The following is a 25,271-nucleotide window of genomic DNA, read 5'->3' on the forward strand; positions in this document are numbered from 1 at the left end:
CTTTAAAAAAAAAAAAAATGTCCTGAGTCCTCCAGAAGAGTTTGTTCCTCCTTGTTATGTGTCCAAGGCATTCTGCAAAGCCCTCACCCACGGCAGTGATCGTGCTGAATTGGAATTGATTATTCATTCTGTTTCTTTGCTGTGTGTTTGTCATTTTTTCCAGACAAGCTGGGGCACATGGAGATCTGGTGGCATAGGATCACTATGAGTGGAATCAACGTGATGCAGTGAACTTAAATGTAAATAGTTTAAATGTTTCATGCAAAAGACAGAGAGTGGCAGAATGGATAAAATAAACAAGCAAACAAAACAACTTGCACAACATGGTCCACTCTTTTGCTGTCTATAAGAAATATATTTTAGGCATAAGGATACAAACAAATTGGAAATAAAAGGATGGAGAACAATATCCTAAGTAACCAGTAAACAAAACAACAAAATCAAGGGTGCCCATATTGATATTAGATTTAAAAAAACTTTAAAAATCTATTATATGAAAAAAATCTATTATAAGAAATAAAGGAGAGTACATGGTAATGAGAGTAACACTATCAATAAGACATAAAAATTCTGAATACATATGCATCCAACAGCAATGTCACCAAATAATATACATGAAATAAATAAATATTGAATAATATGAAAAACAAAGTAGGTAACTCCATGATAATAGTAGGGGACTTTACACTCCACTTTAAAGTATATATAGAACATCTAAAAAGGTCAGTAAAGACATTGAGAATTCAAATTAAACCATGTTCCAATTGGTCCCACTGAACATATAGCGAATACTTCATTCCGCATCAGAACAATATATGTTCTCCTCTAGCACATTTGTATCACTTTCCAGAATCAACCATATGCTAGGAAACAAGTTTCACCACATTTTAAAATAATGCAATAAAAGGGCAGTTTACAAAGTTGGAAAATTTCCATTATGTTTTCATTCCATTTTCTCATGAACTCTTTGAAGCCCACATGTATACAATGCATCTTCTTTTACAAAAGTTAGAAATTAGAAGTTAGAAATTAATAACAAAAATTAAGAAAAAGATACATGGAAATACTACCCTACTATAAGGCTTTGGAACCATAGAAGAAATTGAAAGGGAAAACTTTTAATTCCTAGAATTAAAAAAAAAACGCAACATATCTAAACCTTAGAGATACAACAAAGCAACAGTGGGCGATTCATAGCAATAAATGACTATATTAAGAAACAAGAGAGGTCTAAAATTATTAACAGGAACTACCATCTTGAACACATAGAAAAAGAAGAGCAAAAGAAGAAAAAAGGAAATAATGGATATTAATGCAGAAATAAATGAAATAGAAAAACAATTGGAAGAATCAACAAAGCCAGAAGTTGGTTTTTTGTAGAGATTGATGAAATCGACAAACCACCGACTAGATTGACAATAGAGTACAGAGAACTCCTGAGACTACAGATCAGAGACTCTTAAATCTAGAAGTAGATCATCTTTTGGAGAAACAGCAGAGTGGCTTCTGGATAGAGAGTGTGTATGTAGATATATGTGTACCCATGCACAAACATGCACTTCTGTGTTCTATATGTACACATGCATGCACACGTTCAAGCTCTTCTTTCACGATAAATGCATCTGTTACACATTAGAATTCTGTATGTTTTAATCTACTCGTTACAAAATAAGGACCTTGAGACTTGATTCACAGATGTTTTTTGACTTTCACTGGGTTTCTATATGTTTGTTTTTGTTTTGTTTTTAATGCTTTGAATGTAGGGCATGCTCATTTATAATACCTGAATAGATCTGTGAGACATTTATATTGGCAGCGGCAAGTTTCCTTCTTTGAAACATCATCTAACAAAAGATATGGGTTATTTAATTCGGGAGGAAGAGGGCTACTTGCATGTGTCTTTGCAATAAAGAGAGCTGAGCAAAAGAGGAAGTAAGATAAAGCCTGCTTTACTGGTTTGTTGTGACTACCTTGGGGATTTTCTTCAGGAACATTTGTAAATTAAAAAGAGGCTAATGTTCTCATCAACCTAAGAATGCTACATTCTCAGCTTGGAAATTTGAAGCAACAGTGCTTTGCCATAAATCATTCAGTACAATGCAAAAAAATGTTGCTGATAAAAATTATAGCCCTATGAACGTCAAAAAAATCCTACCACAGTGAATGAAGGGGGAAGTGCAGAGTGGAGACCCAAAGCCCATTTGTCAGCCACTGGAGACCCCCTCTCAGAGGAGGAGATGAGTCAGTCAGGGTGCGTAGCACCGATGAAAAATACAGCTTTCCTCCAGTTCTTAAATGCTTCCTCCCCCACCACCACCCCATACCATGATCTGAATTCTACCTTGCAAGTCTGGATAGAGCAGAGGTTGTACACTGGTTCAGATAGGAGCTGGAGGCACAGGGAATCCAGGGTGGATGATACCTCCAGGACCAGGGGTGTGAGGGGCAATACTGGGAGAGTAGAGGGTGAGTGGGTTGGAAAGAGGGAACCGATTACAAGGATCTACATGTGACCTCCTCGCTGGGGGACCGACAACAGAAAAGGGGGTGAAAGGAGATGCCGGATAGGGCAAGATATGACAAAATAATAATTTATAAATTATCAAGGGCTCATGAGGGAGGGGGGAATGGGGAAGGAGGGGAAAAAGAGTACTTGATGCAAAGGGCTTAAGTGGAGAGCAAATGCTTTGAAAATGATTAGGGCAAAGAATGTACGGATGTGCTTTATACAATTGATGTATGTATGGATTGTGATAAGAGTTGTATGAGTCCTTAATAAAATGCTAATAAATAAATAAAGACTGAAAAAAATTATAGCACTAAGGAATGATTTTACTATAAAAGTTAAATTGCATTCAAATAATGTTCACTCACTTCAAAGATTTTTATCTAACCCCAAAACTTCCCTGAAGAAGGTGGCCCTCACATGAGCACTATTTGGGGATCATCTCTAAATAAAGACATGGGGAAAACTCTATAGAAAGGGCTTAGTTTAGACTCTAGAGCGACTATCTAAGTTGTCATCCTCAGAATCTGTACCTTAGTAGCAGTTGCCTGGGAAATAGCCCTAGATTGTGAATGAGAATTATTTGAGCTAATGCTAGAATTTCCAGGAAGTATCCGGAATCATAGATTGAGCTTCCCCAGAAAGTTGCGGAATTCTTTTCCTGGAGGCAATGTATATGTGCAGATTAAACCCTGGATCTGACCTCTTGCAACCCCTCCATAACTCACATAATTCCAAGGTGTCTTCCAATACAAAGGTGCCAATTTGGGTCTTTAGAATTTTAGTACAAGTCCTATTACTGACATAGTTTTTCTAGATCAAAGTTGAAAGATGGTAATATTAGAGGCTTCTAAAAAAAGGGCAGGTACAGTTGATTAGGACCAGCTGGATCTAACAGGTAAGTGTATTGGGGTTGGCAAAACTCTGAGATGCCCTGACAAATCCCTGTCCTCTGGGTACACACACACCCTGTACAAAACACTCCCCTTGAGTGTGCATGGGACCTACGAATAGGAAAGGATATCACTTTAGGTTACATTATATGGCAAAGGTGAATAGATTTTGTAGTTGTAATAAAGGCCCCAAATCAGTAGACTTTCAGTTACCCAAAAGAGATATTCTTGTGGGTGGGCCTGACTGAATTAGGTAAAAGCTCTTAAATAGGGACTGAACACTCTGGGAAAAGGGAAACTTTACTCCTGGCCTCAAAACAGCCATATTGTGGACTGTCTTGTCAAAGGTAAGGGCCTTCAACCTCCAACTGTGGGCTACAGAAACGTCCCCCAACACACACACAAAAAAAGAGAAAAAGAAAGAATTTTCCCTAGGCTGTCCCCACATATTATTATATGCCAAACCTAAAATGCCCCTTGCTACACTTGGTTAATTGACTATACATTTGGAGGTCAACTACTTTAAGGTTACCTCCCTGAGGGTTATCAACCATCTAGAGCAATCACACTCTGTAGTCTGTCCCACCTTAAGAAGGGCCCACTCCCTTTGATAAGGACAGTGGATTATTCCCTTGAAGGAGAGCCCAAAGACAGGTCAAGGCTACCCAAGGAGGACCAAGGTTTGGCTGTATCTTGAATCTAGAGCCCGCCCATCTTGTCAAATGTGTACCCCTAGTGCCGCCCCTTCCTATTGTGTGTACACCCCTAGCCTGTCCCCCTTCTATTGCATGTATGCCTTTGGTACAACCCCTTCCTGTTAGGATGTAACTAGGGGGTCTTACATGTCCTCAAAATGTATATATGCTGTGATTGGATATATATTCATGCTTTCTGCTCGGACCTGGCTGCTGAGATCATGACCATCCTGAATGTGAGCATTCACATGCCTTATCTTGTCTGATGTCTCTTTAATTTAACCTGTCAATTACACAATTTCCCCTTGGACCTGTTCGATTGTGGGGGCTGGTACCCCACATCCAACCACAAAGAACCGAATTTTGCCAACAATTTCAATGAGCTTGGAAGTGGTCTCTGAGTTCTACATTAGACTGCAGGTAGGCCGACATATAGATTGTAGCTTATGAAACCCTGAACGGAAGAGCCAGCTGAAAAGTGGGTGGACTCTTGATCCACAGTAATGATGTGATAATAAATGTCTGTTTTTGACATTGCTATGTTTATGGTGATTCATTACACAGCAACAGAAACTGAATATAGGTATAGTTGTTATCAGAACTAGCAAGAAAAAGTAGAAGAGGACAAAAGATATAAAATACAAAACATCTATAACATCCAGAGGGTCTTAAAGGCTTGAAGGTAAACAAGCAGCCATCTAGTTCAGAAGCAACAAAGCCCACATGGGAAGCACACCAGCCTGTGTGATCATGAGTTGTTGAAGGGATCAGGTACCAGACACCAAAGAACAAAAAATCAAATCATTGTGAATGATGGGCAGTGCAGATTGGGGACCCAAGACCCATCTGTAGGCAACTAGACATCCGCTTACAGAAGGGTCACAGGGAGGAAATGAGCCAGTCAGGGCGCAGTGTAGCACCAATGAAACATACAACCTTCCTCTAGTTCCTAAATGCTTCCTCTCCACCCCCACTATCGTGATCCCAATTCTACCTTACAAATCTGGCTAGACAAGAGGATATACACTGGTACAGACAGGAAACGGAAACACAGGGAATCCAGGGCAGGTGATCCCTTCAGGACTAGTGGTGTGAGTGGCAATACTGGGAGGGTAGAGGAAGAGTGGAGTGGAAAAGGGGGAACCAGTTACAAGGCTCTACATATAACCTTCTCCCTGGGGGCGGACAACAGAAAAGTGGGTGAAGGGAGACATTGGACAGTGTAAGATATGACAAAATAATAATTTATAAATTATCAAGGGTCATGAGAGAGTGGGGAATGGAGAGGAAGGGTAAAAAATGAGGACCTGATGCCAGGGACTTAAGTGGAGAGCAAATGTTTTGAGAATGATGAGGGCAATATATGTACAAATATGCTTTACACAAGTGATCTATGTATGATTGTGATAAGAGTTGTATGAGCCCCTAATAAAATGATTTAAAAATAAGAATAATTTATAAATTATCAAGGGTTCATGAGGGCGGGGGGAAGAAGGGAGGGGGAAAATGAGGAACGATACCAAAGGCTCAAGCAGAAAGCAAATGTTTTGAGAATGATGAGGGCAGCAAATGTACAAATGTGCTTGACACAATGGATGCATGTATGAATTGTGATGAGTTGTATGAGCCCCCAATAAAATGATTTAATTAAAAAAAATACAAAACATGAAAGGGGTGGGGACAGCAGAAAATTAGAAATGATTACTCCTGAACAGAGAACCTCTAGAACTCACAGGTCAGAAAAACACTAACCACACAGTTGTCCTGTTCCCAGGCTTTTCTCTCCCTAGAGCAGCTCTGGGAGACCTCATCCGTGACCCCTTGATAAACAATTTTTATGGTCTCTGTCATGGAAGTCCTGACCTCGATCCTGTGAAACAGAATTGAGGATGTCATCATGTTCATTGTCAGACTAAATGTTCCCTTGGTGACAGAATGAGGTGCTAATCTGTTTGGGAATGCGATGGGGGAGAGGCAAGGCCAGATGATCAGTAGGAAACTTAGTATAGGATGCAAGCATATCTTACTACCTCCTATATCTCTACCAGGCAGCACTGACCCCATCCAATAATAGGAAGCAGTGAGTGTCTCCACCACAAGTCTGTCAGTTTGTCACACTGCGGTGGCTCGTGTGTTCCTGTGATGCTGGGAGGTATGCTACTGTATTTCAAATCCCAGCTGCGTCACCCAACGTGAGCAGATTTCAACGGAGCGTCCAAACTAAGAACAGACTGAAGAAGGAATAGGGTGATCACTTCAGAGAAATTAGCCACTGAAAATCTTCCGGATAGCAGCAGAACATGGTCAGATACTGGAAACCGCATAAATGGCAGTAGAGCACTGACAGTGCCAGAAGGCGAGTCCCGCAGGTCAGAAGACGCTCAAAGACCTGCCTTCTCAAAGCAGCGTTGAGCAGAATCATATGGATGGAATAAAACCTTCTGGAGTGAAACATATTGGATCTTCATTTATTGATGAGGAGAAATGAGAAGCATGTCTACTTAAAATGAGAAGAGACAGATCTAACTATTAATAATTGGAACTTGGAGTATAGGAAGTCTGAGTAGAGGAAAATTGGGATTCCTGAACAAATGAAATGGAAGGTGTAAAGATCGATACCCTAGGTGGACTGGACTTGGTCATTTTGAATCCGGCAGCCATATGGTTCACTATGCCGGGGATGACAGCTTCAAGAGGAAAGACATCGCAGTCATCATTGAACAGGACATTGCAAGATCTACTTGAAGTGCAATGCTGTCTGTGATAGTATAATATCTATCCATCTACAAGAAAATCCATCCAAGTATTATTAAAATTTATGTACCACGTACTCAAGCTGGTGATGGAAGAATTGAAGTATTTTATCAATGTTTTCGGTCTGGAATTAGTCAAATATGCAATCAAGGTACATTGAAAGTTATTGGCAATTGTGGTGAAAAAAAATTGGAAACAAAGAGGAAGGAGTAGTAAATGAAAATGTCGTCTAGATGAAAGAAATGAAACTGAAGATTGAATGATAGAATTTTTCAAGATTATCAACTTTTTATATCAAATATCTTTTCCAACAATACAGTAAATATACACATGAATCTCCAAATTGAATGCACAGAAATAAAATTGCTTACATCTGCGGAAGGACAATGAAGAAGCTCAATATCAACAGCTAAAACCAGGCCAGGGGCCAAATGTGGAACAGATCATCAATTGCTCATGGTGATGTAGTGGTTACATGTTGGGTGCTAACCACAAGGTCATCAGTCCAAAACCACAAACCTCTCCAAGGGAGAAAGATGGGGCTTTCTATTCATAAAGAGTTATAGTCTCAAAAACTCACAGGAGCAGTTCTTCAGGGTGACGTTGAAGAAAACTTAAGTCCAATAAAGCCATAGTATGTCCTATAGTCTATACCACTTGAATTTTGATACCATCTCAAGAAAATTACATTAAGAATATCATATGTGGAAGGACATGAGAGTGTGGGAGGTAGGGGAAGGGAGGGGGTGTTGGCCAACCCAGGAACAAGGGAATAATGAGTGGTTCAAAACCAGTGGTAGGGAGGACATGGGAGGACTGGTAGGGAGTGACCAAGGGCAATGCAACTTAGAGGAATTACTGAAATCAGAATGAAGGCTGAACATGGTAGTGGGACAGGAGGAAAGCATAAGGAAATAGAGGAAAGGAGTAGGAGGCCTAAAGACAGAAATGTACATATGTAAATATATTTATGATGGTGGGGGAAATAGATCTATGTGTATATATAGAGAGAGAGGTTTAGTAGTAGGGTAGCAGGTGGATATTGGGCCTCCTCGCACTCATTCCCTTAATAAAAGAGCACTTTGCTCAGCTAAATGGTCATTCTATGATACCCACCTTCCCGACATGATCGCTGAAGACAAATGTGTGCATAAGCAAACGTGGTGAAGAAAGCTGATGGTGCCCGGCTATCAAAAGATATAGTATCTGGGGTCTTAAAAGGCTTGAAGGTAAACAAGTGGCCATCTAGCTCAGAAGCAACAAAGCCCACAGGGAAGAAGCAAACAAGCCTGTGTAATCACGAGGTGATTAAGAGATCAGGTAGGAGACACCAAAGAACAAAAACCCTCATTGTGTGATCACCTTCTCCACATAAATGCTGAAGATGAATGTGTGCATGAGTAAGTGTAGTGAAGAAAGCTGATGGTGCCCAACTATTGAGAGATATAGCATCTGGGGTCTTAAAGGCTTGAAAGTAAACAAGTGGCCATCTAGCCCAGAAGCAATAAAGCACACGTGGAAGAAGCACACTAGCATATGTGATCACGGGGACCAGGTATCAAGCATCCAAGGGGGGGGGGTGGATCATATCATCATGAATGAGGGGAGCACGTGATGGGGACCCAATGTACATCTATAAACAACTGGACATCCCTTGCAGAGGGGTAGTGGGGAGGAGATGAGTCACTCAGGGTTCAGTGTAACAACAATGAAACTCACAACCTTCCTCTAGTTCTTAAACGCTTCCTCCCCACCACTATCATGATTCCAATTCTACCTTGGCAAACCTGGTTAGACCAGAGGATGTACACTGGTACAGATAAGAAGTGGAAACACTTGGAATCCAGGATAGATGATCCCTTCAGGACCAGTGGTGAGAGTGGTGATACGGGGAGGAAAGTGGGGATAGAAAGGGGGAACAGATTACAAGGATCTGCATATGACCTCCTCCCTGGGGGATGGGCAGCAGGAAAGTGGGTAAAGAGCTATGCTGGGCAGTGTAAGATATGATAAAAATAATAATTTGTAAATTATCAAGGGTTCATGGGGGAGAGGGGAGTGGGAAGGGCGAGGGTAGAAAAAAAGGAAAATGAGGAGCTGATTCCAGGAGCCCAAGTGGAAAGCGAGAGTTCTGAGAATGATGGGGGCAAAGAAAGTATAAGTGTGCTTTACACAATTGGTGTGCGTGTTTAGATTGTGATGAGAGTTGTATGAGTCCCAATAAAATGATTTTTTTTAAAAAGAATATCATACGTACAGAACAAGTGATCCAAAATCAGTGGCGAGGAGGGTGTAAGAGGCCTGCTAGGGATTGATCAAGGGCAGTGTAACAGAGAGGAATTACTGAAACCCAAATGAAGGCTGAGCATAATAGTGGGACAAGAGGAAAGTAAAAGGAAATAGAGGAAAGAACTCGGAGGCAAAGGATATTTATAGAGGTCTAAATGCAGGCATGTGCATATGTAAATATATTTAGATATGAGGATGGGGAAATAGATCTATGTGCATGTATTCATAGGTCTAGTATTAAGGTAGCAGATGGACATTGGGCCTCTACTCAAGTACTCCCTAAATGCAACAACACTTTGTTCTATTAAACTGGCATTCCATGATGCTCACCTTCCTGACACGATCGCTGAAGACAAAGTGGTGCATAAGCAAATGTGGTGAAGAAAGCTGAGAGTGCCTGGCTATGAAAAGATATACATCTGGGGTCTTAAAAGCTTGAAGATAAACAAGAAGCCATCTAGCTGAGAAGCACAAAGCCCACATGGAAGAACCACACCAGTCTGTATGATCACAAGGTGTTGATGGGATCAGGTACCAGGCATCAAAAAACAAAAAATCATATCATTGCAGAGTAGAGATCCAAAGCCCACCCGTAGGCAACTGGACATCCCCTTACAGAAGGGTTGTGGGGAGGAGACAAGCCAGTCAGGATGTAGTGTAGCAAAGATGAAACCTACAACTTTCCTATAATTCCTAAATGCTTCCTCTCCTCCCCCACTATCATGATCCCAATTCTACTTTACAAATTCAGCTAGACCAGAGGATGTACATGGGTACAGATGAGAGCTGGAAACACAGGGAATCCAGGACAGACAAACCCCTCAGGACCAATAATGAAAGTAGCGATACTAGGAGGGAAAAAGGGAAGGTGGGGTAAAAAGGAGAAACTGATCACAAGGATTTACATATAATGCCCTTCTAGGGGATGGACAACAAACAAGTGGGTGAAGGGAGACGTCGGACACTGTAAGATATGACAAAATAATAATAATTTATAAATTATCAAGGGTTCATGAGGGAGGGATGGGAAAAATGAGGAGCTGATACCAAATGCTCAAGTAGAAAGCAAAATGTTTTGAGAATGATGATGGCAACAAATGTACAAATGTGCTTGATACAATGGATGTATGTATGGATTGTGATAAGAGTTGTGCAGTCCCCAATAAAATTATTTTTTAAATGAATATCATACGTGAAGAAAGCAAAGGGTCATTAAAAAGACAGGAAAGAAAGAAAGGTCAAAATGGATGTTAAAAAAAACTGAAACTTGCTTTTAATTGTAGAACAGCTAAGGCAAATGGAAGAAATGATGAAGTAAAAGAGCTGAACAGTAAATTTCAAAGGGCAGCTCAAGAAAATAAAGTATTATAATAAAATGTGCAAAGGCCTAGTGTTAGCAAACCAAGAAGGAGGACCACGCTCAGGATATCTTAAACTGAAAGAACTGAGGGACAAATTCAAGCCCTGAGTTACAATGTTGAAATATTCTATAGGCAAAATACTGAATGATGCAGGGAATGTCAACAGAAAATGGAAATAATACAGAGTCTTTGTCCTGAAAAGAACTAGTTGACATTCAAGAGGTAGTATATTATCAAGAACCAAGTCTAGGCTGCACTGAAGGCATTAGCCAAAAACAAGGCTCCAAGAATTGACAGAATATGAATTGAAATATTTCAAGAAGCTAGTGAAGCCCTGGAAGCACTCAATTTTCTATGCCAAGAAATTTGGAAGACAGCTATCTGAACAATTGGTTGAAATAGACCCATACTGGTACCCATTTCCAAAGAAAGATAACCCAATAAAATGCGCAAATTATAGAATAATATCATTGATATCATAGGCAAGTAAAATTTTGTTGAAGATCATCCAACAAAGGTTACAGCACTACATTGATAGGAGCTGTCAGAGGTTCAGGTTGGATTCAGAAGAGGACATGGAACAAGGGATATCACTGCTGATGTCAGATGGATCTTGGCTCCAAGCAAAGAATACCAGAAAGATGTTTACATGTACTTTATTGACTATACAAAGACAACTGATTGTGTGGACCATAACAATCTAAGGATAGCTGTGACAAGAATGGGAATTCCAGAATACTTCATTGTGATCATGTGTAAAATGTACATGGATCTTGAGACAGTTTTGCAAACAGAACAAAAGAATACTGCATGGTTTAAGATCAGGAAGGTATGTGTCAAGGCTGTATCCTCTCGCCATACTTTTTCATTCTGTATGCTGAGCAAATAACAGAGAAGCTGGATTACATGGAGAAGAATGTGGTATCAGGATTGGAGGGTAATTTTTAACAACCTTTAACATGTATATGACACAATCATGAATGCTGAAAGTATGAAAAGGTTGAAGCTGTCCAAAATTTTATCTTGCTTGGATCTACAATCAATGCTCATGGAAGCAGCAGTCAAGAGAGAAAATACTACTGCACAAGGCCTCTTTATTCAGGGTTGAAAAGCAAAGATGCTACTTTGATGACTAAGGTGTATCTGACCCAAGCCATGATATTTGTGGCACTTCACATGCATGTGAAAGTTGATGCTTGACTAAGGAAGACCAAATAAGAATCGATGCATTTGAATTCTGGTGATGGTAAAGAATATTGAAAGTATCACGGACTGCCAAAAGAATTTAAAAAATCTATCTTGGAAGAAGTACAGCCAGAATGCTTCTTAGAAGCAAGGACGATGAGACTGGTCTCAGGTCCTTTGGGCATGTTGTCAGGAGAGAGCACTCCCTGGAGAAGAACGTCCTGCTTGGTCAAGCAGAGGGCCAGCAAAGGAGAAGAAAGTCCTCAAGAAGATGGGCAGACACAGTGGCTGCAGCCTTGGCCTCAAACATAAGAACAACTGTGAGGATGGGGCAGACAGGGTGGTGCTTCATCTGCTGTACATGGTGACACTGAGTCAGAACAGACGCAACCGAATAACAACAAACTCTGTGAAACCGTTGACTTTACATAGGAAAACCATCAAATGAGAACTCCAGAGGCAATAGGCACAGAAGCAATATTTTGTTAGCGGGTTCAAGAAGGATTTTCATTTACCATTGAAATCAAACTCACTGCCATCAAGTGGATTCCAACTCAGAGATGCTCTAGTTGAGAGTGGAATCGCCCTGTGGATTTCCCCAACGATACATCTTCACAAGAGTAGAAAGGCCCAGCATGTAGCCCATTTCACCACCAGGGCTCTATATCGTGGAGCTGGGAAAGGGACTGGAGAACGGAACAGACAATGGGAGCTGAACAAACAGAAAGCCAGGTCTTCCCTGGGTTCTAGCTGGACTAGGAAGAAGCAACTTTGAGGTTGTTCCTACTAAGGACTTAAGGGGTGAAGACGATGAGAAAAGGGTAATAGGAACTAGTGAGAAAAGAACAGGCCTGAGGGATGGGGTGTGCTCAGCAGATACAGTCTGCCGGAGGTACGTAGGGATCCTAGCCAACATCACAGTTTAGGTTAGGGACCTGGCTGATCCCTGGAGTATTCTAGCTCAGGCTGCATTAGTACTCAAGCCTTCGCTCCAGTCCAGTTTTCTTCTTTTCTTCCCCTCACTGCACTCTTACCTGGCTGAGAATGGGTCATCTCTAGACTGAGTCACTGCTGTGGCTGACAACAATCACTGTGACTAATTGCTTTGTATAATAGATAAGGTATCTCCTCCTCTCTCTTTTCTGACTCAGAGGGGAAGATTTTTTTTTCCTTGCCAAAGACTAATTGTCCGTGCTGACAATCCATCCATCCATTTGTTTACTTAATTATTCACTGACCATTATTTACTGAACACAAACATAGCATAGAACAAGCCAAGCATAGTTAAAGCTCTCCTAGAGCCAGTCTTCTGGAGGGGGAAACAGAAAATAAGTTGTAAACAAACAAACAAGAGCATATCAGCGGAATAGGGCTCTGAAAAACCAAAACAAGCTCCTCTTCCTGGGTCTTCTAGGTCAGCATAGGACACACATCAACCACAAAATCGCTGGTGCCAAAAACTGGAGGAGCGTTCTGGGCGCAGTCCTCTCAGGCATCTTTGACATTTGTCAGTAATCAAGCCATATGGAGCCCAACTCTCAATGGCTGTAAATCCATCTGTTCTATTTCACTGCACTGACTCTAAACGCTGCCAGCATCACTTGTTGCCCAAATTACTGCAACAGTTTTCCCCTAGTGTGGGAGGAAGACTGGGCTTTCTACTTCGCTGAACAGTTACTGTCTTGGAAACTCACAGAGGGTCGGTATGAGTCAGCATGAACTCAATGTGGTGAGTTGGAGTATTGCTTTCTTAATCCCATTATGTCAAGACCCAGCTTAGAATCTTTTCATGGTTCCCTACCATTTCTCTAGTAAAGTTCAACTCTCTCAGCGTAGCACTCAAGGCCCTTCGGTACTGGGGTTCAAGGTCCGTCGTGATCAGGGTTTTCCTGACTCTCTCAACCTCCCTTGCCCTAAACAGCTTTCCTTAAGCCACTTTCTGCAGATCTACAAACACGTCGAGGTGCTACACCCCATCCTCATGTATTTGCTATGTTGTGCCTTCACTTGAAGTACCCTAGGCCCCTTCTTCTCGACTCTAATTCTTCATTTCACACTCAGATCTACTGTGTTACCTCTGTCTTCTCAAGGGTCCGTGGAGCACCTCCAAGATCACAGGAGCTGACTCTCCCTTTTCCCTATTTCTTTGATGGAGCTCATTGAACCAACGTACAAATAAAGGCTTTCTCCTTGAAATGAAACCAGCTCAGCGCGTAGGCTCGAAGGCTAGGGACGAGGCTTCCTCAAAGTCCTCATGAAATGGACTCATGCTCAGGCCATTTTCCTTCTCATTTATGCTTTTGCGGCTTGATACTTTGTAGAATTTGAGCTCATTTTTAATGGCCTGGAAGTAATCCTAATGGATTACAAATTTGGAGATAAATGCCTGGAAAACATCATCCCAGAAAGCACACACACAGTCATTCACTGTAGTCCCTGGCCCTCGGGGGAGCTGTTGCCATTTAGTTTCAGACTGTTGTTGGCACATTTGCAGCAGCTCCCGATTCACCAGGTGCTAGACGTAGAGTGGACACAATCTACCAGCCAGTCACTCGCTGTCCCTGGAATAACAAGGGACCACCTAACCTACACCAAAGGTCTGTCAGAAAGTAGCCATCCTTGGCTGACCTCTGGCAACTCGGACTTTCTGTAAGGCCTTTTGGAATGCCCCAGGCAAAGAACAATGGTTTTCTGAGAACAGATTTAAAGAACAGTGGTTTTCTGAGAACAGATTTCCCTTTTGACACCTGTTTCCAGATAGGATTCCTCTCTCAGCATATGCACACAAGAGTACATGCCCAGTTCTAACTCCCTTACACAGACCCCCTGACTACAGCGAATCTGCCCCTCTTTGGGTGTGAGAGTCCCTCGAAGAGATTATAAAAGACAAAGTTGTCTTACTTGCATTCAGCAAACTCCGGATCTTCTCTTCTTCCGCTTCTCGGACCAGAGTTTCTGCCAGGGTCTTGTCTTCCGATTCTACACACATGTCCGACTCTCGGAGGTACTCTAGGTAGTCAACCTCCCGTTGGGCACGTTCCACTCTCGTTGCCAGGCTATCTACTGCACTCTTATACTCACTTGTGTAGGTCAAGCATCTTCCCAGCGTAACGGATATGTTTTTCGAGAACTCGCGGAATTCTTGAATGTATGCCCTTGTTGCTTGTGTACATTTTTCCAGCCCTTGCTTCAGTCAGAAAATAAAATCCCAAGTAAATTATTTCCAAGTCTTTAAATTACCCAAATATTATAAATAACTATCATTCATATAATATGTATGCACATCTTAATAATAAAAAAGTCACCTGTAACAATGGCTAATGCACAGTTTGGTGTCTCAAATGTTAGACTTGTTTCTGGGCACATTAGACCTGTTGATTGCAAAAATGGCACCTGTTTTCTCTTATTGGCTCTAGTTTTTGAGAAATAGAGAAGATGCCATTACAACGCTTCCCTCTGCTTACCCATAAAAAATCAGGGTATTTTAACGTAGTGTCACAGCTAGCCAGAGATAGGAGAGCGCACGGTGGCTCTATTTAAAGTAGTGTGTGTTGTACTAAATATTTAGGTCAAGTTATACTTCACATGTGTGGGATAACCGAATGGGTCCAAGGAGCAGTTGTGTAATTGAGGGGTGAATTAAAGAAACAACAGACAAGCATGTAAGGGCTCACTGTTTGGGCCGCGTCCGGACCATGCAGCCGCCTCCCCTAGCTCTGCGGAAAGATGGCTTGCTGGACTATGCGGCCCCTTCCCCTCCCCTTCGCCCCCCCCCCCTCCGTCACCTCTCAGGTCCAGAGCTGGACTGTGCAGTCCCTGCCTCTAGTATCCCATGGATCTTATCTCTCCGGGCTGGGTCTGTACAGCCCTTCCCTCAGTGTTCCAGGATGATTGACTCACAGACCACATCCTGACTCAGACCCTGCAAATGCAGCACCAGAAGGCCTTCCTTCCCTTCGTCGGCACATACATCCTGGGCTCAAGCCCTATATATGTCCCACTGACTCACTGCCAGGCACAATTTCCCTGACCTAATTTGTTGGGTCTCAGAACCCACTGGGGGGCTCAAAATGCCCGTGTCCTTCTCTGCTCTCCCTTCCCTCCCGGGAATTCTTTCCCTGCCTCAATAAAATCTTTCTCAACTTCACATTCCTGGCTAAATTCTATCTCTGTTCTGCGTTGGTCATCAACCTCTCATCTTGGTGCTGAAAGACACAGGACCGACAAGAGGGGCCTCTGTGCCGGCCTTCTTCTGGCCGGTGTGCAGCCCGATCCTCTATTTCCAGCCTCTCACTCACCTCTTCCACGGTGACTAGAACCAGAGTGAGGGAGGAATGTATTCTCTCATAAACTTATACAATCTTACATAAGGTATGTTGCACACATAATATAACAGGAAGGGGTTATAGTAGAGGCATACACAGAACAGGAGTGGAGTGAGCTAGGGGTATACATGCAATAGGAAAGGGAGGTACGAGAGGCATACATATGACAGGAAGGTACATATGTAACAAGATGCGTGGGTTCTAGAGTTAAGCTGGTGGCCTAACCTTGCTCAGCTGAGTTGGCTTGGCCTTAGGGAAGGTCCCTGAGCTCTTCTCCAGGAAAACAAACTATGATTTTTATCAGAAGGGAGTGGGCCCTACTTAGGGTGGATAAACAATAGGGTAACCTTCAAGCGTATATAAGGTAGAAGCAACCACGTGCTTGCAAGCAGCACCTTAAAATTGGCAATGTCAGGGGGGTGGGCATTGCGGGGATTAATGTTAATTGTGAGAATGTGACTGGGACTCATCTCTAACTCACAAGTGTGAAGGCCTCCCTCTACCCTGAAACCTGGCCTCTCAGGCTTCTTAAATCTGAGAATAAAGAATTTGTCCACATATACTCGCGTCCCTGTTCTCAGTTTCCTACACATATGGTGTCCTTTGATCCAAAGATACATTTGAACAGTGCACATTCCATGAACTTGTATTTCCCCAAAGTATCACTTCACCTTTACTAGGAACTGAATAGCAAGCAGTTCCAATCTGTTATCTTAAAAAAGGACCAAAAGCAAGAGCTACTACTATACAATAAATAAAGAGTCCTGATGGCACAATGGGTTATGTTTTTGGCTGCTAACCCCAAGGTCAGCTATTTGAGCTCCCCCACCTCACTGCCTCACTGCAAGAGGAAGAATAGACTTTCTGCTCCTATAAAGATTTACAGCCTCTAGATAAGGTGGGGGGAAGGGAGACTCCGGATAGGGCAAGATATGACAAAATAACAATATATAAATTATCAAGGGCTCATGAGGGAGAGGGGAGCGGGGAGGGAGGGGAAAAAAAAGAGGACCTGATGCAGAGGGCTTAAGTGGACAGCAAATGCTTTGAGAGTGATTAGGGCAAAGAATGTAGGGATGTGCTTTATACAATTGATGTATGTATATGTGTGGATTGTGATAAGAGTTGTATGAGCCCCTAATAAAATGTAAAAAAAAAAAAAAAAAGATTCTTTTGACCCTTGCAAAAAAAAAAATATTTACAGCCTCAGACCCATAGGAGAAGTTCCACTCTGTTCTACACGGTCACTATGAGTCCCAATCGACTGGCTGGTAGTGAATTCGGTACAATAAATAGAGTGTCCTGTCAGAACATTTGGGTCTGCCAGAGTTCAAACTCCTTTATTAAAATTAAAATGTTCCAGTCTTGTTATGAGACAGCACAACATCACCACCTGTGCACAGAAACTCTTAAAAGAAAAGTTAAAATTTATCTTATAAAAAAGCTTGGACTCAACCTCACCTCTGAAACATTGAAGATGAATTATCCATTGACTTCTGTATATTAAAATGTTTTCTGACATGTTCATTGCATAATTTGAAGAAAAATTTTTGGATCTTCAAAATATTTACAAAAATAACCACAAGTCTTACATTTCTGACACTCAAAATTGCCCTCCCACTCTCTATACATGCGCCTTTTCAATTCACACACACACACACACACACACACACACACACACACACACACACACACTTCCCAAGCTGTGTTCTGGCTCTGTAGTATCGAGCTTGTAGTCTCTGTACACATGGCACAGCCTCCCGCACCAAAACGAAGAACCTGCTGCCATTTGGTTGATTCTAACTTATAGTGACCCTGTGACCCTGTAAGACAGAGAATACACTGAAGCTACAGCTCAGGGAGAGGGGCGCATATGATCAGAGCACACAAGAACAAAGCAAGAGGGAAGGAGAGAGAGTGGAACACATCCTGGCCCACCAAGCCCTGAGGATGATATTCCTGCTCAGAGCAGCCAATACACAGGGAGGTCCATAGCGCCAGCCCCAACAAGAGACACGACATCCCTTACTGACCCATAGTGTATGTGGGACAACATTGGAGGCATGGTGCAGGAATTGTGCCCGTTCTAACGCCACCACACTGGCGTGAAATGTTAAGGGCCTGAAACAGAGCAAGGGCAGCAAAGCAATTAAGTCTCTGGTGAGTACCAAAAACAGACTCTGGGGCCAGGGCATGGCACCCCATTAGACTCCACTGGAAAGCACTCCTAAAGGTCAACAAACAAACCTGTAACTATTTATAGGCTCTTTGTCTTTGGTAGTTGTTTTGTTTTGTTGTATTGTTTTGCTCTATCTTGTTTTTGTGCTTGTCTCAGCATGTCTATCTAGATAAGATAGGCAGGATAAACAATCCAGAGGAGAAAACAACAGGACCGAAGGTTCCGTGGGGGGGGGGTGGGACACACAGGAGAGAGGGAAAGGAAGAAGGGTATCAAACAACCCAGGGACAAGGGAACAACAAATGATCTAAAATCGATGGCAAAGAGGGTATAGGACGCCTGTTGGGGCTTGATGGAGGTCAATGTAACCGAGAGGAATTACTGAAACCCAAATGAAGGGTGAACATGATAGTGGGACAAGAGGAAAGTAAAAGGAAATAGAGGAAAAAACTAGGAGACAAAGGGCATTTATAGGGATCTAAATACAGGCATGTAATATGTAAATATATTTATCTATAACAATAGGGAAATAGATCAATGTACATATATTTATCAGTTAAGTGTTAAGGTAGCAGACAGACATTAGGTCTCTACTCAAGTACTCTCTCTATGCAAGAACACTTTATTCTAATAACCTAGCATTCTGTGATGCTCAGCTTCATGACACAGTCGCTGAAGACAAAATGGGTGCAGAGCAAATGTGGTGAACAAAAAATCATATCAATGTGAATGAGGGAGAGTGCAGAGTGGAGACCCAAAGTTCATCTGTAGACAATTGGACATCCCCTTACAGAAGGGTCACAAGGAAGAGAAGAGCCAGTCAGGGTTCAGTATAGCACTGATGAAACATACAACTTTCCTCTAGTTCTTCAATGCTCCCCCCACATACCCACTATCATGATCCCAATTCTACCATACAAATTTGGCTAGACCAGAGGATGCACACTGGTACAGATAAGAGCTGGAAACACAGGGAATCCAGGACACATAAACCCCTCAGGACTAATAATGAGAGTAGTGAAACCAGGAAGGTAAGTGGAAGGTAGGGGGACAATGGGGCAACCGATTATAATTGTCTACATATAACCCCTCTCAGGGGGACAGACAACAGAAAAGTGGGTGAATCGCTCAGTGTGAGAAATGAAAAAATTTTATAAATTACCAAGGGTTCATGAGGTAGGTGGGGGGCGGGGAGAGAAAAAAAAATGAGGAGCTGATAGCAAGGGCTCAAGTAGAAAGAAGTGTTTCAAAAATGATGATGGCAACATATGTGAAAATGTGCTTGACACATGGGAGGTATGCATGGATTGTGATAAGGGCTGTATGAACCCCCAATAAAATGATTAGACATATACATATAGAGAATAACTGCCCCTTTGGATTTTCAAACCTTTAAATTGTTTAAAGGCTGCATGATACTGATGGGTTGGAACCACTGGCTTAATTCTTTTTCAGATACTTCTTAACTTTTTTGTGTTATCCTATAATTTGGGGGCCTGAATTCTCCTATTTAAAACTAGGTGGGGTGGGAAGGGTGAGCTGGTTACAAGGATCTACATGTAACCTCCTCCCTGGGGGATGGACAACAGAAAAGTGGGTGGAAGGAGACATTGCACAGTGTAAAATATGACAAAATAATAATGATTTATAAATTATTAAGGGTTCATGAGGGAGGGGATAAGGGAGGGAGGGGAAAAATGAGGAGCTGATACCAAAGGCTCAGCTCAGCGAGAAAGCAAATGTTCTGAAAATGATGATGGAAACAAAGATACAAATGTGCTTGACACAATGGGTGCATGTATGGAGTGTGATAAGAATTGTACAAGCCCCCAATAAATGATTTTTTAAAGTAGGATGATACATGAATTAATTAGTATAACTTACTAACTGAAAATAGACTGGAACACTGTATCTAAGAAACCAGAGCTGATGCAGTCGGTCCAATACAAATTTCTGAATCAGGGCCTCAAATACCTCCAGAAACAGGGCTAAAAACCAAGACACCAGAAAAAAAATTCATTTGTTGGTCTGTGCAATTTTTCCAATCAGAAATATTATTGATATAGTTAGTATTTAAACCAAGAAAAAAATTCCCATGGAAATAGACAAATACATATTAATATATAATCTATAAAATATAATGCTACATTATATATGTTGTGAAATATATGGGGGTATCACCCCCAAACCAGAACCTTTTTGTCAAACCTATGTATTTAAAAATTTTACAAAACTACTTTATCACCTTCAAAATACTCTCCATTACATTTAATATATTTTTCAAATCTGAGATTCCAATTTTGGAAACATTTTTCAAATTCATTTGTTTGGATGGCTGACGGAACCTCCTTCATTTTTTTCTTGACCTTTTCTGCATCATCAAATCACTGTTCTTTCATGTCCCTCTTCATTCGAGGAAACAAAAAGAAATCACCCAAAGCAAGTAAGTAAGTGTGAGTAAGGTTGTGAGACAAGAGAGGTATGCTGTTTTTTTCTAAAAACTGGCACACAGAGATGGCTGCCTGCGCAGGTGCATTGTCGTGGTGGCAAAACCAGCCTCCCATCTGCCACAAATCAGGCCTTTTTTGTTGCATACTGTTATGCTATCTTTTCAGAACCTCTAAGTCAGTGGTTCTCAGCCTTCCTAATGCTGCAACCATTTAATACAGTTCCTCATGTTGTGGTGACCCCCCCAACCATAAAATCATTTTCATTGCTACTTCATAACTGTGATTTTGCTACTGTTATAAATCAGGTGACCCCTGTGAAAGGGTCGTTCAATCCCCCCAAGGGTTTGTGACCCACAGGTTGAGAATCAATGCTTTAAATAGAAAGCTTTATTAACAGCCTGACCTGGTGGAATGTACTCCAAATGTACTACAAGTTAACATTTCATCCATTCAGGAAGCTGATGGATGTCTAGAACAAGGTTTGTCATCAATTGACACTGCCTTTTTTGAAATGAGAAAACCACTCATACACTTGAATTTTTCCCATAGCCACTGTCTTATAAGATGTGTTCAACATCACAATCGTTTCTGTGGCATTTTTCTGACCAGGAAACAAAATTTCACAGCTGCATACATTTTTCTTAAATCAGCCATCACAAAAAACAAGGCTTGAGCAAAGCTGCTTTTCATAAAAGCTGTGATCTTCCTCCACTCTGCCCATTGCATTTCTGGTTTTCTGGGGGGTACACCCTCATTTGAAGAGGCTTCAAAGAGTTTGTTGGAAAATTCCATTAATATTTAATTCCACTTTCCCACAAACTTTTGGAAGCCCTCTTGGTATTTTAATTTGTTGATATAAACACATTTCTATTACCAATGTATACTCCTATGACATAATTTTGATAACCAGGCATCTGTCCACAGAATTGTTATCTTATATATCTTATCATTTATTCTATGAGACTTTTTTTCCCTTCAAACCCTGCTTAAAAATAATTTTATAATTATAGCTTCTGGTTATATTCTTAGGCTAGATTTCCAGAAGTAAGCTCTAGCAATAGCACCTGGCACAGGCCTAGTATGCAGCTGGTACTGAAATACTTGTTGAATGAAAGGAAAAATGAATGAAGGTTGGAGAGGAAATGGCTGGATCATAGGGGATTTTCATACTTAAAGCTCACTTGACAAATTGCTCTACATAAAAGTTGTAAACATTTACACTCTACACAGCAGTATGGAAGATGGCTCATTTCTTTTGAAGTCAAATAGAGAGAGAGAGAAAGAAAGATTAATTCCCTAACCCCTTAGTTCCTCATTCTTTTCCTAAAATACACCCCGCCCCCTCAATGGGCATTCTATCCCTTGGTTTTTATATATCTTCATTTAACCACCACCATCTGTGGCCTAGGTCTACCTTCATCTCTATGTCATGACTGAGGTAGAAGACCACCGCAAACCATACTCTGTCTTTTTCATTTCCACACTCAGTGCTATAAAAGTGTTAGTTGATACTTTATACAGATGCATAAGCAGACCATGAACTCTTAAGATGCTCAAGAACACTTGGAGGGATTTGACTGACTTGATCCCAGGGTAAATTGGTGCAAAACACAGGGACCAAGGATGAGCACGACTCCAGCACTTTTATGGGGTGAGACCAGGGGCTGAGGGGGTGATGAAAGGGTACATGAAGAAGCAGTAAGAGGCCAGTTGTGTAAGACCATTTCCTCTACTGACTCCAGCCCCTGAATCTGCTGACAAGACAACCTTAGGACCTGCTCTGCCAAATTATTTTACTGTGATAATACTTAGAGGATCAAATAATTTCAACTTGAACCCTTTTCAGGTAAACATAGAAAATAAATACCGGAAATAAAGGTGTCTTTGAAAGGAGAGACACAATTGGTCAGAACTCAACATGTACAAAAGCCAAGTAGTTGAAGTCAGCATCAGGAGGGTGGCAAAGGCTCGCTGCCCATGCCTTACACGATGCTTGATTTTGCAAACTGTGACGGGGTGGCAGCTGCAGCATATGGATAAGAGGACTCCAACACTTTCTGTTTAATATCACTGAAATCTGCTCATTTCTAAATCCAAGTTCAGTTTGGCAAAGGGAGCTATGGCTTAGTTTCTCAGTACACTGACCTAGCAGTTAAGGATCCTTGATGGTGCAGTGATTAAATCACTTAGCCACTAACTGGTAGAGTCATTAATTCAAACGCATCAGCTGCTCATGGTTGAATGGTATGGCCATCTGCTTAAAGGTTTACAACCTTGAAAATCTATGGGACTGTTGTTCACTATCCCATAGGATCACCAGGAGTCGGCATTGACTTGGCAAGGATTAGCTTGAGTTTTTGGAGGGGGGGGGACCTAGCAGTTGATTACCCAAAAAACCCAAACTAAATAAAACCCATTATGATCCTGCAGTAGTGAAACAGGAGGCTGGACACATTTTTAATATTCCTATTTTTAGAAATGAATTAATCAAAAGTAACACTTTGGAAATGTACTCCTTATCAGGTAATGCTATATGTATGGATTAGTTTATTAATTTTCCAAAGATTCCAAAGTGGTAAATTCCATTATTATCCCCATTTTCCAGATGAGGAAGCCATCGACTTAAGGCTGGGAGTGGCAGAGCCTGCACTCACTCGGATGTCCTGTGACTGCGACTGCGGAAGCAGATTGCCGGGTGTGGGCTCCAATCTGTCAGCCAGTAGTCAATCACTTAACCATTGGTGGCCTCAGGAACGCCACATTTATCAATTACCCCCTGGAGAAATGACCTCTCAGGAGAGTCAAGTGTAAGCCAGAATGTGACTTCTGGAGGCCGTGTCCCCACATAAGGTACACAGATGTCACCTACCTCCAGGACTTGAAAGCGCTGGTAGATGTAGTGCACCATGGCTGGGTCTTGGGCGCACCTTGGCGGAGGGAGAAAGGCAGCAAGGAACAAAACCAGGAAAGCAGAGGCTCCCCTCAAGGCCATCATCGTCCTGAGAACCACCCGGGGTGGAATCTGACCCGCTGTCCTTCTCAAGAAAGAGCCGAGGGGCCCAGGTGGTGGCAACTCCTTCTTTCCGCAGCTGTAACAAACCCTCTCAAAACACTGTCTTACACAGCCGGGGAGTAATGTCCGCTTGTTATTCCACCAGATGTATGAGCTCAGCTTGCAAGCTGATGATCAAGTCCAGCTGTTAGCAAGAGTCCCTGGAGCCCTTGCACGCAGATTTGGTGCAAAGAGCTTTCTGGGTCCAGCATCTGTTGCCACCACCCCGGAAACACACGGACCCTCCCCAACCTATAGTTTGCACTCTTCTTCCAGGCGTGCATGCGTGCATGCGCGTGTGTGTGTGTGTGTGTGTGTGTGTTGGGGGGGTGGGGCTGGAGAGGACCACCCCCCTTCTGCCCCCAGCCATTTCTTTTTAATTTTTGCTTTCCTCCTCCCTAGTAGATTCTGCCATCCAATCACAGACCTGATCCAACACAAACCACCCCTAACTTTTCGGAGTTGGAATCTCAGTTTAGTTTCTGGCAACATTTCCCAAGAATCCTTTTCCCAGAATTCCTGTTGGGAGGCCCACCCCTCCCCCAGACTTTCTTTGCATTCTTGCAGCTCTTAAAGGCATAGTGTGGAAACCTAACACTGCTCTGTTCCTCTTTCGGAATGGCGAGTGTGCAGAGCGAGATTGCTCTTGGGGAGAGAGCACCATGGGCCACAGTGTGACAGCCGAGACTTCTCAGGATGGAGCGCAGGGGAGTTTAGTAAGTTACCTATGAGAGTCGTGCTTCCAGGGCCAAGCCATCCAGCTAGGAAACTCTTGTATGAAAGTCTCTGGGTGGTGCAAATGTTAATACACTCGGCTGCTAAACAAAGTCTGGTGGTTCAAGTCCACCCAGCGCTGCCTCAATGGATGGTCCTGCTAACCTATGTCTGAAAATTCCAGCCATTGAAAACCGTGTGGACTATAGTTCTCCCGGACACACACAGAGTCACAATGAGTTTGCATTGACTTGAAGGCAAGTGGTTTGATAGTTTCAAGACAGAACTAACTCAGAGCCAACATTCCACTTACCGTGAAGGTGAATCTTATTCCTGGGAAAAAAGTGGTAAAAGAGTCCAATTTTGCCTTTACAGTTCGGGGCGCTGTCTGGTGGCACAGTGGGTTAAGCATTGGGCCGGCCATGGAAAGATCACCATTTCAAACCTACCAGACTCTAAATACTGCCTTGGACACACTGTGGGGCAGTTTCCCTCTGACCCACAGTGGGACCCACGGTGAGGGTCCAGCTCTCTACTTAATCTCTTCTTTCATGGATAGATTCGTCCATGGTTCTTTTTCAATCACCGACCTAAGTGAGGCAAGTTTGAGGCAACTATGGGAATTCGCATTGGCCCCTGGAAGAGACACTAAAGGACACATTGTTTTCCCCAAGTCCTTGTCCCGGGATCTGTTCTTCTCCACGTCTTTCTCACACGACTTTATCCCTTAACTGACCAAACCCTCTCAAAACGCACTGCCAGTGCGTGCCTTCCAACTCAGAGTGGCCCTGTAGGGTAGGGTGTAACCCCCCTTGTTTCTGCAGCTGTACAGGAGTGAAACCTTGGAGCAGCCGGCGGGCTGGAACCA

At 42.3% G+C, this 25,271-nt stretch overlaps 1 protein-coding gene across 1 annotated transcript in view; it reads right to left on the reverse strand.

The window, feature by feature from the left end:
• Positions 1-23,821, reverse strand: part of OLFML1 (olfactomedin like 1) — a 28,368-nt gene extending 4,547 nt beyond the window's left edge. The window contains exons 1-2 of the mRNA XM_075546132.1: positions 23,507-23,821; positions 14,585-14,870 (exon numbers count right to left, since the gene is read on the reverse strand). Coding sequence (XP_075402247.1) covers positions 14,585-14,870; positions 23,507-23,632 — 412 coding nt within the window. The 5' untranslated portion in view covers positions 23,633-23,821. The remainder of the gene's footprint in view (positions 1-14,584; positions 14,871-23,506) is intronic.
• Positions 23,822-25,271: the final 1,450 nt, after the last annotated feature.

The sequence above is a fragment of the Tenrec ecaudatus genome, chromosome 4 (genome assembly GCF_050624435.1).
Source record: "Tenrec ecaudatus isolate mTenEca1 chromosome 4, mTenEca1.hap1, whole genome shotgun sequence".
In the NCBI taxonomy this organism is placed as follows: domain Eukaryota; kingdom Metazoa; phylum Chordata; class Mammalia; order Afrosoricida; family Tenrecidae; genus Tenrec; species Tenrec ecaudatus.